The sequence below is a fragment of the Ahaetulla prasina genome, chromosome 1 (genome assembly GCF_028640845.1).
Source record: "Ahaetulla prasina isolate Xishuangbanna chromosome 1, ASM2864084v1, whole genome shotgun sequence".
Taxonomy (NCBI): Eukaryota; Metazoa; Chordata; class Lepidosauria; order Squamata; family Colubridae; genus Ahaetulla; species Ahaetulla prasina.
The window spans coordinates 236056751-236070740 of record NC_080539.1 but is presented as its reverse complement, the minus strand read 5'-3'; the positions used below and the strand labels follow the sequence as shown (position 1 = coordinate 236070740).

General features: G+C 38.0%; 1 protein-coding gene across 1 annotated transcript in view; it reads right to left on the bottom strand.

The window, feature by feature from the left end:
• LOC131203454 (low-density lipoprotein receptor-related protein 1B-like) overlaps positions 1 to 13990 on the bottom strand; it is a 298673-nt gene that overhangs the window by 46504 nt on the left and 238179 nt on the right. The window contains exon 7 of the mRNA XM_058193741.1: positions 444 to 666. Coding sequence (XP_058049724.1) covers positions 444 to 666 — 223 coding nt within the window. The remainder of the gene's footprint in view (positions 1 to 443; positions 667 to 13990) is intronic.

The following is a 13990-nucleotide window of genomic DNA, read 5'->3' as shown; positions in this document are numbered from 1 at the left end:
TTGGAAGTGTCTTGGTGTTTCGACGAAGTCTCATTCGTCATCTTCAGGCTTCAGCTTCGTGCTTCTGGGAGCAAAGATTTGATTTGCTCCCAGAAGCACGGTTGAAGCCTGAAGATGACGAATGAGACATCGTCAAACGCTGCCAAGACACTTCCAATTTTACGTGGAGAAAACCCGAATAACTAAAACCTATATATATATATATATATATATATATATATATATATATATATATATATATATATATATATATATATATATATATATATAAAAATACTATGTGTGTCTATGCGTGTGCATGTTTATATAGTATATTTATAGATGTGTGTATAAATCATACACAAATACACATAAATGCACACAAGTTCATACATTTCAGATGGTAATGTTTTAGACACATTATTTATGATATTATTTATAAAATAAATACCTTTGGTACTTACCAGTTGGCCTTCAATTATAGTTTGCCTGTTATGTCCTTGGTAGTCAACCACTCCTATAAAGTCAAGATAGTCATCTACCCAGTAAACATATTTGCTGACAAGGTCAAGTGTAAGAGCAGTTGGCTGCTCTATTTTAGATATTACTATCCTTGTTCTGTTCATGCCATCCATATTACATCTCTCAATTTTAGCGACATTTCCATAGTCTGTGAAGAAGAGCTTTCTGTAACGAGAAATTTCAGACACATTTTAATAATTATGCACGTTTAACCGCAAGGACATAAAATGCAATCTGTAACACAAAAGTTGTGTCTTTCACTTATGTTAACATCTTACATATTCGCACCCACAAGAAAATCATTCTCTGTTTATTATAGAAAAACATAAAGAAATATCTTGTGGCACCTCAACACTAACGAACATATTCATAAATTTATCTCGTAATACATGTGGTAGTCCTTAAGTTACTACCTCATTGTTTTTAAACGTTTGAAGTTCATTAAGTTATATATTTTTTTCAAGATAGAATTAGTTAACTAAAAATGGTTTCATTTGCCCATCTGTCTAGTCTTAGTTACTAGATTTTGCTGAAAAAATAAATAGTTAAAAAATAAGTATAGATATGTGAAACAGCAATTTGATCCTTTATCCAAGCACTTCCATCTCAATGAGGTCCTTGGTGCTCTCTGAGCTTGATGGTTTTCTAGAAGACATTTCACTACCAAATTAGATAACATTATCATCACTGATGCATCATGTCTTGTGTACTGATGATGTTACCTAGCTTGGTAATGAAATGTCTGCAAGAAAGCCACCAAGTTCAGAGAGTACCAAGGACCTCATTGTTCAACCTGTACAAATAATCTCTTTTATCTTTCTTTTTCATCTTGTAACTGTAAGGAAAACATCTATCTATAAATGAAAGCAATATAAGTATTAAATAAGGTAATAATATTTTTTTTAAAAAATGAGCAATAATATTCATAAAGGAAGGAAGGAATATTTTAGTTACATATAGAGAAAACACATTACAGATCATGATGCTTCATTTGGGGAGGGGGGAGGTATCAAATGTCTATTTTCCCCCTTTTATCAAGGATATCCAGAACATAATAATCCATGTATGCCTTTGTGAAGATAGTTTCCAACAGCCTGAAGTAACACATTAGGGAAATAATTAAATAGATGGAAAGCAAATGTGAGGTATTGACAAATAACACATAGAAGTAATCCAGACTTCATGACTAACTCATTTATCCCAAAGCGTATCATCTCGTGGAAGGTAAATTATTGACAGATAAGTGTTATCCATTTTAAAAAGAGAGAGAGAAAAAAAATGTTCCAGTGCATTTATCTGTCCATATATTTGACTCACTGATTACATTTAGTGTAAAACTAATAGGAATCTCTGAAACCACCAAAGCTTCTAAGCCTGATATTTGATTAGCAAATACTGTGTTTAGTAAATCACAAATCAATTTCAATTAACCTGACAATATTTTAACAAGATTAATTTCCCATGAGATTAAATTACATTTGTAAATGGAAGTCCATCCCACCATGACTCTAATGCTAGGAGAAAAGACATCTGTTTTCTGGAGACTAAATGTTTAAATATTGCTTAGAAAACTAATAAGATTATTTTCTAGGCTTAGTAAAAAAATAATAGCATTAGAAGAAAAAGCCTCTCTCTCTGTGTGTGTGTGTGTGTGTGTGTGTGTGTGTGTATGCGTGCGCGTGTGTTTGGGTAACACAGAGAGGGCAACTCAATGTAGAAATGTGTAAAATTTGGCTACTCTAATTGGTGGTTGGGTTTATCCATCACACTAAGTCATGTATAATTTAAACAATGACATTGACCATTAAACCATTGGCTGAATTCCTAAAACATGGTAAGCATAAGCTGTGGTTTATATATAAACATTGCTCTAAGCCAATTAAGTTACAGACATTGTGCTGCTCATTGATGGCAAGAAACAGATAAATCTAAACATTTTTATCTACTGCTATATCAGTTAGAGAGTACATCATTATAGTTAGGGTCAAGCAATTCTCTGGCACAGACTATTCTCTGGGTTTCACTCATGAGATCAGAACTAATCAAAAAATCAGTCAATATTTTCTTCTCTTCCCTTGCATTCTATAGCTACCCAGCAATTAAATCCTTCTGAGGAAAGCAGCTGAGAATTTGTTCAGAGATATAGCATGGGAAAGAGGATTTTCCTCTTCTATCAGTTCCAGGAACGTACACTCTTGGGAATTGGATTTGGCTCATTCTCATTCTACTTTTAATATATTTTTCTGCCAGGACTTTAAAGAGCTTATATTTGTGTTTTAATTTACTGGGGCTTCTGGATTTCTTCCACTGCATTTATTTTTAGTCTATGCCCATGTTTTTTGTGTTTATTCCACAAGCTGCTTTGAATACTTTCTCCCCAAAATAGAGGTGCTTTATAAATCTAATTTATTAAATAAAATAAATATAAGATATGTCCAGTTTGGTTTAGTGGATATTAGGCTATACACCTGTGAGGAAAGTAGGTGGAGGAAAGAGCATTGGCTGTGTTCACTGCCTTAAGTTATTATAAAGGTTGGATAAAAATCAAATAAATAAATAAATTGTTATTTAATGCATGGCAAAACCAAGGACAGTGTTGCTATGTTCCAGATGAATGAATTATGAAAATTATGGCCGCTTTGCAGTATTCTTTGTAGAAACTGAGATCCCAGCAAACAAATTGCTTTTTCTTTTTTTAAACTGTTAGTGGGATGGGAGGGGATAGGGCCCGGGTGTCAAACTCACGATGTCACGTTGTTGACATGTGACATATCATGACTTACCCCCCCTTTGCTAAACCGAGGGTGGGTGCGGCCAGCATGTGACGCATCCGGCCCATGAGTTTGACATCCCTGGAAAAGGGAAAAGAACAGATTCAACTGATCTTGAAAGACGAGAGCAGAAATCAGTGATAGAATGGAAGCAGGATAGCATGTTGCCTTTACATCCTATGAACTGGGAAAGGGTTGAGGCAACAGATCCAGCCTTTATAGAGCCACCTGCCCCAGGCATTGGAGGAATTCAGCAAGAGAAACTAGATTTCATTTCCTTTGAAGCAGCAGCAGAACTGGTGAACTTCACTGGCTCAACAATGTAAAGTTGGCTAGAAAGCACCATTGCATTGTGGGGAGAGGCAGGGATGCTACTGATTAGCACAGCCATTATATCGGACAAGTCCTTTGATGAACTTCAAATGCATAAGTTTTACATTTGAAATGTTAGAACACAAGAAATACTGTCAATCTATTCTGTGATATGAAAAGCACTGAGAAGCTTCTATAGTTTTAGTATCAGGCATATTCTTGTCTTGCAAGTTTAAACACTACTAGTATTATTTCCTAAATCAGTTCAACCATCATCTCATCTTAATGGTCTAATGCTGGCATTTATGAAAGATTGTTTTCTCTCATATGAAATATTGATCTCCGCAAGATATATTTCTGTAATTAATTCTATGATAATGGCAGCAGTGGAGATATTATATTTCACCATCACTACCTGTAGAAAAACTCCTACCAATCTCAGAAATGTCAGTTCAATCATCTCTGCTGAATAGAAAAGTCCAATTAATCTAAACTTCATCAATCCAAAACAACGGTTGTGATAAAATGTTTTTGATAATAGTACTGAAACATTCCTTTGAACCTACCTTTTAAATTCTATAGCAGAAATATATTGCACTTAAGGAAAAAAAAATAAGAAAAGAACATTGGGATAAAAAAAATGGGACTGGAGTAAAGCTAACATTATTCTTCAATAATTAAAATATCATTAATTTAAATAGAATAACAATTGGAAAACTAACAAATAGAAAACTTTTTCCCTCATAGAACACATACATTTTCTTTTTTCTTGGTTATCAAAATATATGTCAATAAAGCAGGAAGAGTAAGAACCAGTGGTAGGTTTCAAAAATTATTACTACTGGTTCTGTGGGTGTGGCTTGATGGGCGTGGCAGGGCTTGGTGGGTGTAGCTTGGTGGGCATGGCAGGGGAAAGATACTGCAAAATCCCCATTTCCTCCCAATCAGCTGGGACTCGGGAAGCAGAGAATAGATGGGGTTAGGACCAGTCAGAATTTTTACTACCAGTTCTCCGAACTGCTCAAAATTTCCTCTACCGATTCTCCAAAACTGGTCAGAACCTGCTGAAACCCACCTCTGGTAAGAACTATTGCTTAGAATATCCCTGTCTGAATGCTCATCAAATCCCCAAGTTTGGCAAAATAACACTGCATTATACAAGTAGCTGCCCTTGAAGTATCAAGAAACTTATATTCGTGTAATATAATGCAATCGTCCAGCCAACAAAAGAGAGCCTTTATAGCAGGAGTGGGCAACTATAACTCCTTTACATACTGGCTCAGGAAGTCTACAAGTAGTATAGGAGGAGCCATAGTTGCCCACCTATGCTTTATAGCTACATACCACCCATGTTGTGGGCACTGCACCGGCTCCCAATTAGCTTCTCAGGACAATTTAAAGTGTTGGTTTTTATTTATTTATTTATTTATTTATTTATTTATTTATTTATTTATTCATATTTTTATACCGCCCTATCTCCCTAGGGACTCGGGGCGGTGTACAGCCATCTAAAAGCAACACAAATATACACAGTAAAACATTAATCTAAAAAACTTATTAAATAGGCCGAATATTTAAAATAGACATAAATAATAAAACCCCAAGTTAAAACCAAATCTAAAATTTAAACAATTAAAATTTAAGAATCTAGTCCAGTCCTGCGCAAATAAATAGATGTGTCTTAAGCTCGCGGCGGAAGGTCCGAAGGTCAGGAAGTTGACGAAGTCCTGGGGGAAGCTCGTTCCAGAGGGTGGGAGCCCCCACAGAAAAGGCCCTTCCCCTGGGCGTCGCCAGTCGGCACTGCCTAGCTGACGGCACCCTGAGGAGTCCCTCCCTGTGGGAGCGCACGGGTCGGTGGGAGGCATTCGGTGGCAGCAGACGGTCCCGTAAGTAACCCGGCCCTATGCCATGGAGCGCTTTAAAGATCATTACCAAAACCTTGAAGCGCACCCGGAAAACCACAGGTAGCCAGTGCAGTCTGTGCAGGAGAGGTGTTATATGGGAGCCACGAGGGGCTCCCTCTATCACCCGCGCAGCCGCATTCTGAACTACCTGGAGTCTCCGGGTGCTCCTCAAGGGGAGCCCCATGTAGAGATCATTGCAGTAGTCCAGACGAGATGTCACGAGAGCATGAGTGACCGTGCATAAGGCATCCCAGTCTAGAAAGGGGCGCAACTGGTGGACCAGGCGAACCTGGTAAAAAGCTCTCCTGGAGACGGCCGTCAGATGATCTTCGAAAGACAGCCGTCCATCCAGGAGAACGCCCGAGTTGCGTACCCTCTCCATTGGGGCCAATGACTCACCCCCAACAGTCAGCCGAGGCTGCAGCTGACTGTACCGGGATGCCGGCATCCACAGCCACTCCGTCTTGGAGGGATTGAGCTTGAGCCTGTTTCTCCCCATCCAGACCCGTACGGCTTCCAGACACCGGGACAGCACCTCGATAGCTTCGCTGGGGTGGTCCGGTGTGGAAAAGTACAGGTGGGTGTCATCAGCGTACAGCTGGTACCTCACACCGAAACCACTGATGATCTCACCCAGCGGCTTCATGTAGATGTTGAACAAGAGGGGCGAGAGAATCGACCCGAGGCACCCCACAAGTGAGGCGCCTCGGGGCCGACCTCTGCCCCCCCCGTCAACACCGTCTGCGACCGATCGGAGAGATAGGAGGAGAACCACCGATAAACGGTGCCTCCCACTCCCAATCCCTCCAACCGGTGCAGCAGGATACCATGGTCGATGGTATCAAAAGCCGCTGAGAGGTCTAATAGGACCAAGGCAGAGGAACAACCCCTATCCCTGGCCCTCCAGAGATCATCCACCAACGCGACCAAAACCGTCTCAGTGCTGTAACCGGGTCAGAAACCGGACTGGAACGGGTCTAGATAGACGGTTTCCTCCAGGTACCGAGGTAGCTGACATGCCACCACACTCTCTACAACCTCCGCCGTGAAGCGAAGGTTGGAGACCGGACGATAATTACCTAACACAGCTGGGTCCAGGAAAGGCTTCTTGAGGAGAGGCCTCACCACCGCCTCTTTCAAGGCGGCCGGAAAGACCCCCCCTGCAAAGAAGCAGTTTTAATGTATAAAGTTGTTTTCTGTTTCAGTACCCAGGAATCTCCAGGTCTAACTTCTCCATATGGTCTTCTATCCCACAGTACAGAAATATAGGGTTGCCATTACATGAAATTTGGTCTGGGGAAGACAGAAGACAAAGTTTTTGTCATGGCTCCATTCCTATATAATAGTTTGTCCCCAGAGACTAAGACAATATCTTCCCTGATGGTGTTTAGGAAACAATTTTTCTGCAAAGCTTTAACTTTACTTGATGGAATAGGTTTGGACAACAGATACCAGAGTGGGTTATAATTTTCAGTGCCAAATTCTGATTTAACTGATTTTAATTTGGTTATATTGCATATATAGGAGGAACAATACATAAAAATAAATAAATAATAAATTCAAATTTATCTGACGGCTATTCTGTTTGTCAAGTGACTTAATTAAACTTTCAGTTTTCCCTATTTCTTCAAGCAATATATCCATATAATTATGTCAAGTAACTGTATGCAATTCCATACCTAAATATTTAGGAGCAAATCAATTAATCTCAATGGGTTTTGCTTTTGAAGAAGCTGAATAGCTCTGTACGATTGATCTAAAATTCCCCCAACTCATGTTTTTTTTTTCAGTTATTACTTTGAATATCATATCAAAAATACATATTCCTTTATTATCATAAGCAGTGTGAAACTGTAAGCCATTCTAAAAACATAATTGTTTTCATATTGTCGTGGGGGAAGGGAATGTCTCTTCCCCCAAAATGGATAAGTATTATGTCTTCTACAAAAAATTATCCAGCCCCCTTCCTTCAAAGATAATATTGTCCTCTGAAACAATGCCAAAGCTTTATATAGTGTGGTTTTTTTTAGCTTTTCTTCTACCATGTATCAAAGGGGACAAGAAAGCTACTCACTTTTGGGGAATTATACAAAATCTGGACAACTTAATTATAGTATTTAGTGCTCCCAATCTCTCAGTCTAGTATAATTCAAATAGCTGCCTATGTGAAGTTAAAAAGGAATGGGTACTAGGAACACTGTTCAAGTTCCTGTTTTAAAGGGAAAATAAAAATCAGAATATAAGTAAATACTAGACAACCTATGATCTGTTAGGTCCTCCTTTCAGAGATACTTCTTTATCAGATTCCTCAATGCCTTCAACAACGACAGAGCTTCCATTGTACTGCCTCCATTGGAAAAAATTGGGAGTATCTTCAGAGGTGCCTCTCCCTTGAAAATGCCTCATGTTGAACTGTGCAGCACAAATATCAGTATAGGAAATGCTTTATGACATTTTGTATTATGTAATAAACAGTTTATGATCCTTTTTTTAATGTTATCATATGTTTTGTAAAATTTACCAAGTTTCAGTTGGACAGGAGTCATGGATCCCAGATTTTGGAAGTATTCTGTAAGTTAGCCTATAATAAGTTAGCCAAATAATATGTAAATGAAGCTAAAGACATGAAATGTGTAAAAGGGAAACCTGGTTAAACCTAATTTATATCACTATCAACCTGCACACGTTTTCATACTTGTAAATCATCCATACTTCTACCACATCCATATATTGGATGTGTATAAATTCCCTTTTGTTCTTAAACTTGCCACATGATCACATAAAATTGATTTCTTAGTATTCTCCATCTTCTCAACCTGTTCCCTCTTCCTTTTCCTATTTCTTTCACTTTTGTTTTACTGCAGACTTAGTAAATAATTTAGCTGCACTTGATTATCACATACACTACATTTCTGCTAGTATTTGATGTCTTAAAACTGCTCCCCCCCCACTTTTCCTTTTAGTAAACATTCACAGAGAGCATGTCACCCAGCAGGCTTTTCTGGTTAAGGCAGAACTAGAAGTCACCATCTCCTGGTTTCTAGGCCAGCACCTTTACCACTACACCAAACTGCCTCTTATTTGTTTATAACTTACAGGTTTTTTGTCCCATTTTTTATTTTATTTATTTATTTATTTACATTTATATCCCGCCCTTCTCCGAAGACTCAGGGCGGCTTACAGTGTATAAGGCAATAGTCTCATTCTATTTGTATATTTTACAAAGTCAACTTATTGCCCCCCCCAACAATCTGGGTCCTCATTTTACCTACCTTATAAAGGATGGAAGGCTGAGTCAACCTTGGGCCGGGCTTAAACCTGCAATAATTATAGGCTGCTGTGTTCTAATAACAGGCTTCTTATAGCCTGAGCTATCACGGCCCCTGTCAAATTTATTTATTTATTTATTTTATTTATTTATTATTTAAATTTGTATACCGCCCTTCTCCCGAAGGACTCAGGGCGGTTCACAGCCAAGTAAAAATACAATACAATAAATACAAATTAAAATACAGTTAAAAAACTTATTAAAATTGGCCACTATTAAAATTTAGAATTAAAACCCAATAAAACCCATTAAAACACTAACCCAGTCCAGCGCAGATGAATAAGTAGGTTTTAAGCTCGCGGCGAAAGGTTCGGAGGTCCGGAAGTTGACGAAGTCCTGGGGGGAGTTCGTTCCAGAGGGCGGGAGCCCCCACAGAGAAGGCCCTTCCCCTGGGTGTCGCCAGACGACACTGTCGCGCCGATGGCACCCTGAGGAGCCCCTCTCTGTGAGAGCGCACGGGTCGGTGAGAGGTATTCGGTAGCAGCAGGCGGTCCCGTAAGTAACCCGGCCCTATGCCATGGAGCGCTTTAAAGACATTCACCAACACCTTGAAGCGCACCCGGAAGGCCACAGGTAGCCAGTGCAGCCTGCGCAGGATAGGTGTCACTCGGGAGCCGCGAGGGGCTCCCTCAATCACCCGCGCAGCCGCATTCTGGACTAACTGTAGCCTCCGGATGCCCCTCAGGGGGAGCCCCATGTAGAGAGCATTGCAGTAGTCCAGACGAGACGTCACAAGGGCGTGAGTGACTGTGCACAAGGCATCCCGGTCTAGAAAGGGGCGCAACTGGCGTACCAGGCGGACCTGGTGGAAAGCTCTCCTGGAGACGGCCGTCAAATGGTCTTCAAAAGACAGCCGTTCATCCAGGAGAACGCCCAAGTTGCGCACCCTCTCCATCGGGGCCAATGACTCGCTCCCGACAGTCATCTAGACAGTTATCTAACTTGGTCACATTAATTTTCAGATCTTTATACCTCACTGCATCATAAAGCTATCTCACAATTGCTACAGAATATTTGGCTTCTCAGCCAACACCATAACAGAGTCTGCATAAAACAGGACCTGCCCATTCACATCCCCAAGCAGCAGACCTGTAAGATCCTCCCAAACATGCCCCCCATTTCAGTTTCATTCAAAATTACCTTATCCACATCCACTCCTGAAAGCTTCTTGCTTAGCCCTTTTCACCCTCTTCTGAAACATTTTTTTAAAAATTCCATTAAAATTCCTCTGCGTTTTATTTTACCTTTGCCTCATTTAATCTTAAGAGTAAACAGCCTTAATTAGTGTAACTATTAGCTGAATAAATAACATATTCGCTTCTAATGTAGAATGAACTGTTGTAAGGTTTAGATCATACATCTAATGTTACCTTTCTCTCCCTTCCTCCATGCATATTTTTAAGAGGCTGGAAAAACAATGAGATGACTTTAGAGAAAGTCACTCAGAAGCTCTGTAATTCCTCATCCATGTCATTCATAATAATATATGGGAGGCTAGAGGCTGGATGTCCTGGGCATGAGCTAAGTCTGCCTACTTGGCAATGACTGTAAATACAAACAGTGTTTCCATAAAATGAATGATCCTCTGGCTCATTTTCAGGTCAGTTCTGGGAATTGGGGGGGGGGTAGGGGGAAAGAAATGTGAATTTGATTTGATAACCCATTTAAATGAACACACATTCTCCTAAATGTATAAGAGAATGGATACAGGATCAAGCTTTCTTTCAATATTTCTCACGCAACAAAAACACAATTACACCAAATAGAAACAAAATAATTCTAACAGATGGGGAAGCAGCAACAGATTAATTTCGATAAATTGTCCATAACATTTTCTTAAAGTTTACATAACCTTTCCTGTGCTGCTCAGAACAATCATGGCATCTTAAGTATTTCTCATTTTTTTCAGATTCTAACATTAACCAGTGAAAACTGGAATGAATTTACATGCTATGAAAAACCCTGGTTTGCTTAGAGGTGGTTTGGTAAAAAGCCAGGGCTGACTGGGTTCAAACAACAGAATAAATTACCAATCGTAGCATATAAACACAATGACCCTCTGCACATCTTGATAAGCTAAAGTGAAACCAGCCAGTTACGTAATAATTCTCGGTTTTCTTCTCTAGATCATGTGATTTCAGATCTTCAAATATATAAACTGTCAAAATGATAGCAGATGGCAAAGTTGCTGCAGCATTAGAGCAATGTTCCCTGCCACCCATATGAGCAATTGCTTCTATGTAATCTAATTTCACATTAACTTACATTTTAGATGGCTGCTGTACTTGTAAAAATGGGGAGGAGGTGTTTATGTGATACTGCTCTACCTTCAGCACTCTGTCTCCCTCTGCACTTGTACTAATTACTATTCCACTGTCACAGATAGCTAATAAAACAAAACAAATTGCACAAAAGCCTGGTGTGTGGCGGATGCTGGAGGCTAAAGGCATAAAGGTATTTTCTTACTATAATAGACAAATCTGCTTGTCTTCTGTTTGCTGGAAGGAGATTAAGTATAGGTCATAATCCTGAAATACTGTACTTCTTTGCTTTACCAGTGTTTGGATTTATTCTCACTTAATCTGCTACTCTCTGGAAATGTAAATAAAACCTGTTTAATCTTAAGCAATTATAATTAGCTTCAACAGTTCCTGGTTTAATTCACCTATGTTTTCATAAATGTCTATCAATTCTGAATAAAAGAGGAAAGGAAAATACATTTTGCAAGAATTATTTTTAAGTTTTGCTTCGTAATCATAAAATGTCTAACCTTCAGGATAGAAAATGATGTTATATTATTAATAATATATAGCCTCGAGTTTCTTCAGCAATTAATGTAGTTAATAAGTCACAAATAAAACTTTTTCAAAAGAATATTAATTAACGAAGTTAATGTACCATACCATGATAACCAGTTTCTAATACTCATATTAATATAGGCCCACATTGTTAAATACTAATTATTTCAGCATTTTTTAATTCAAAGTAGAATCAGTTCATCTTAGCTATGTTTGTAAATTTGTCCTGTGAGCCATCCAAGATAGATAGATAGATAGATAGATAGATAGATAGATAGATAGATAGATAGATATAGAGAAATAGAGAGATATAGATATATATCATTCAATACTGCAAACATCAATAGGTTTACATAAAAAAATAAGCTGAGTCCAACTTCATTATTGGTAAAAAATTAATAAATGTTCTATTCACATGATCAACGCCACGGTGACAGGACATTCCTGAGAAGGATGAACAAAGAATGCTGGGATTGTGCACCAAGAATATATTGTCCTAGCTAGGAGTCTCACAAAGTGTATGGCACCAACCGTTATAACATTTAGGAAGTTGTTACAGACCTGGTTGTTCCTCCAGTAATAAAATGATGATGTAACCCTATTTAGTTACAATTGATCTCTAGCTGGTGTAATGTTCTTCTGCTCATTTGTGACCTTTTGTGCATGCTTTTCCCCCTTTTTATTTATCAGCTGCTCCAAAATCATGAAGGAGTTGTGCAGCCTCAAAATCTGTTAGGTAAATAAATAAATATTTCCCCCAAACAGACACACTCAACATTATATGGCTAGACGCCAAGTCCTCTATAATCTGTTGTTAATTAGAGTTTGGGGGAAAGAAGACAATTAGTATTGAAAAGAAATTGTGTATATCTGAATGCCTCAATTTCTGCCAGGCATGTTGAATTCTCTTTCCAAGTTCTCAATGTTTCTATTTGAGCTGTTGGCATTAATCTCTTGAGTTGATTATCAGAAGGAGTAAGAAAGTGGGAAATCATTTCTCTATTATTTTCTCCATACTAATTCAACAATAATTCTATAATTAGAACGTAACATTTCGTTTTACTTTTTGTAAAAAAAAAAAAGCCCTCCAATTCTTCATCTAATTAGGGAAAGATTTTTTTTTATATTACAATTATTAAGATTCTTGCACTGCAGAGAGTAAAGAGATTTATATGATACAGACTGGGGGTTTTTTTTTTTGGGATGATAATTGGACTGGAAAAGCTATCAAAAATGCATTGCAAAGCTATCACAAAATGATACAAGATAGCATCCAATTTTACAACACAAGTGGCAGCGAGACGTTTACAGCAATTAATGTCACTTTTTAAACCAGAAAAAAAAACCACACCAGACCAACATATTTTAGTTTGCAAAGGTTCGATTTATGTAAGCGTATATTTGTTAATGTATATATATCAGATAATTAGGGCATAACAGGATGACAATGCAACACACTGCGTTGTCAATTTGCAAAGCAAATCTTCCATTCATTTACTTTTATTCATGTCCAAATGACAAAACAGAATCAATCAGGCTTTAAAAAATATCTGGCAGGAACAAAGCAGTCACATTTCCACTTAGGAAACAGTGAGGTATCATCAGCAGTCTAAAAAACGATTGCTGGAAAACTATAGTACAATTTGCACTACCTTGTCTGCATGATTTACATGGTTGTCACAACACAGATACTTTTGATTAGAAAAGAATTCAGTGCAAAACAAGAATTGCTCAACTGAGTCTACATTGCTGATCTTTAGTCACAGAATAAACGTAACAAAAGGATATAATCACATTTCTAGACCCTAGAGCATTAGTCACCTCCATTTCTCCTGATATGTTTCCCAAGCTTTGATAGAAAACATGATTTAATTGAAAACCCATTTTTAATATTCTTTTGCCTGATAGCATGCTTAAACATAGTTTCAAATATTACTAGATTTAGTGATGGTTTAAAATTAATAGCAGTTAATTCACTTCAAGTTCATATTTTCTAGGAAGCTGAGTCTAGTTTCTACTGCAGTATCTCTAGAGACTAAAATATTTGGATACACTTACTAAATAAATGACTTAAAATCAATTATATATGAACATATGCAGTAAGCCCTGGGAAAAATATTTTTTTTAAAAAAATGCCGTTAATGTTGAACTACCACTGAGTCTAAATAAGAAGTGGAGATTTTATTCAGAAACTTCTGTTTATAGCAATTTGCTGTACTTTTTTTGTGAATTTGTATCAACATTCAGTGTGGTATGATAGATCATGAAGTCATTGAGTCCCAAAAGCCTTGCTATATGCAGTGGTTTCCTTCTTTTATATAAAGCTGTGGTGTTGTTTTTATAGCACTGTACTATAAAGAGGCAAAAAACCTGATT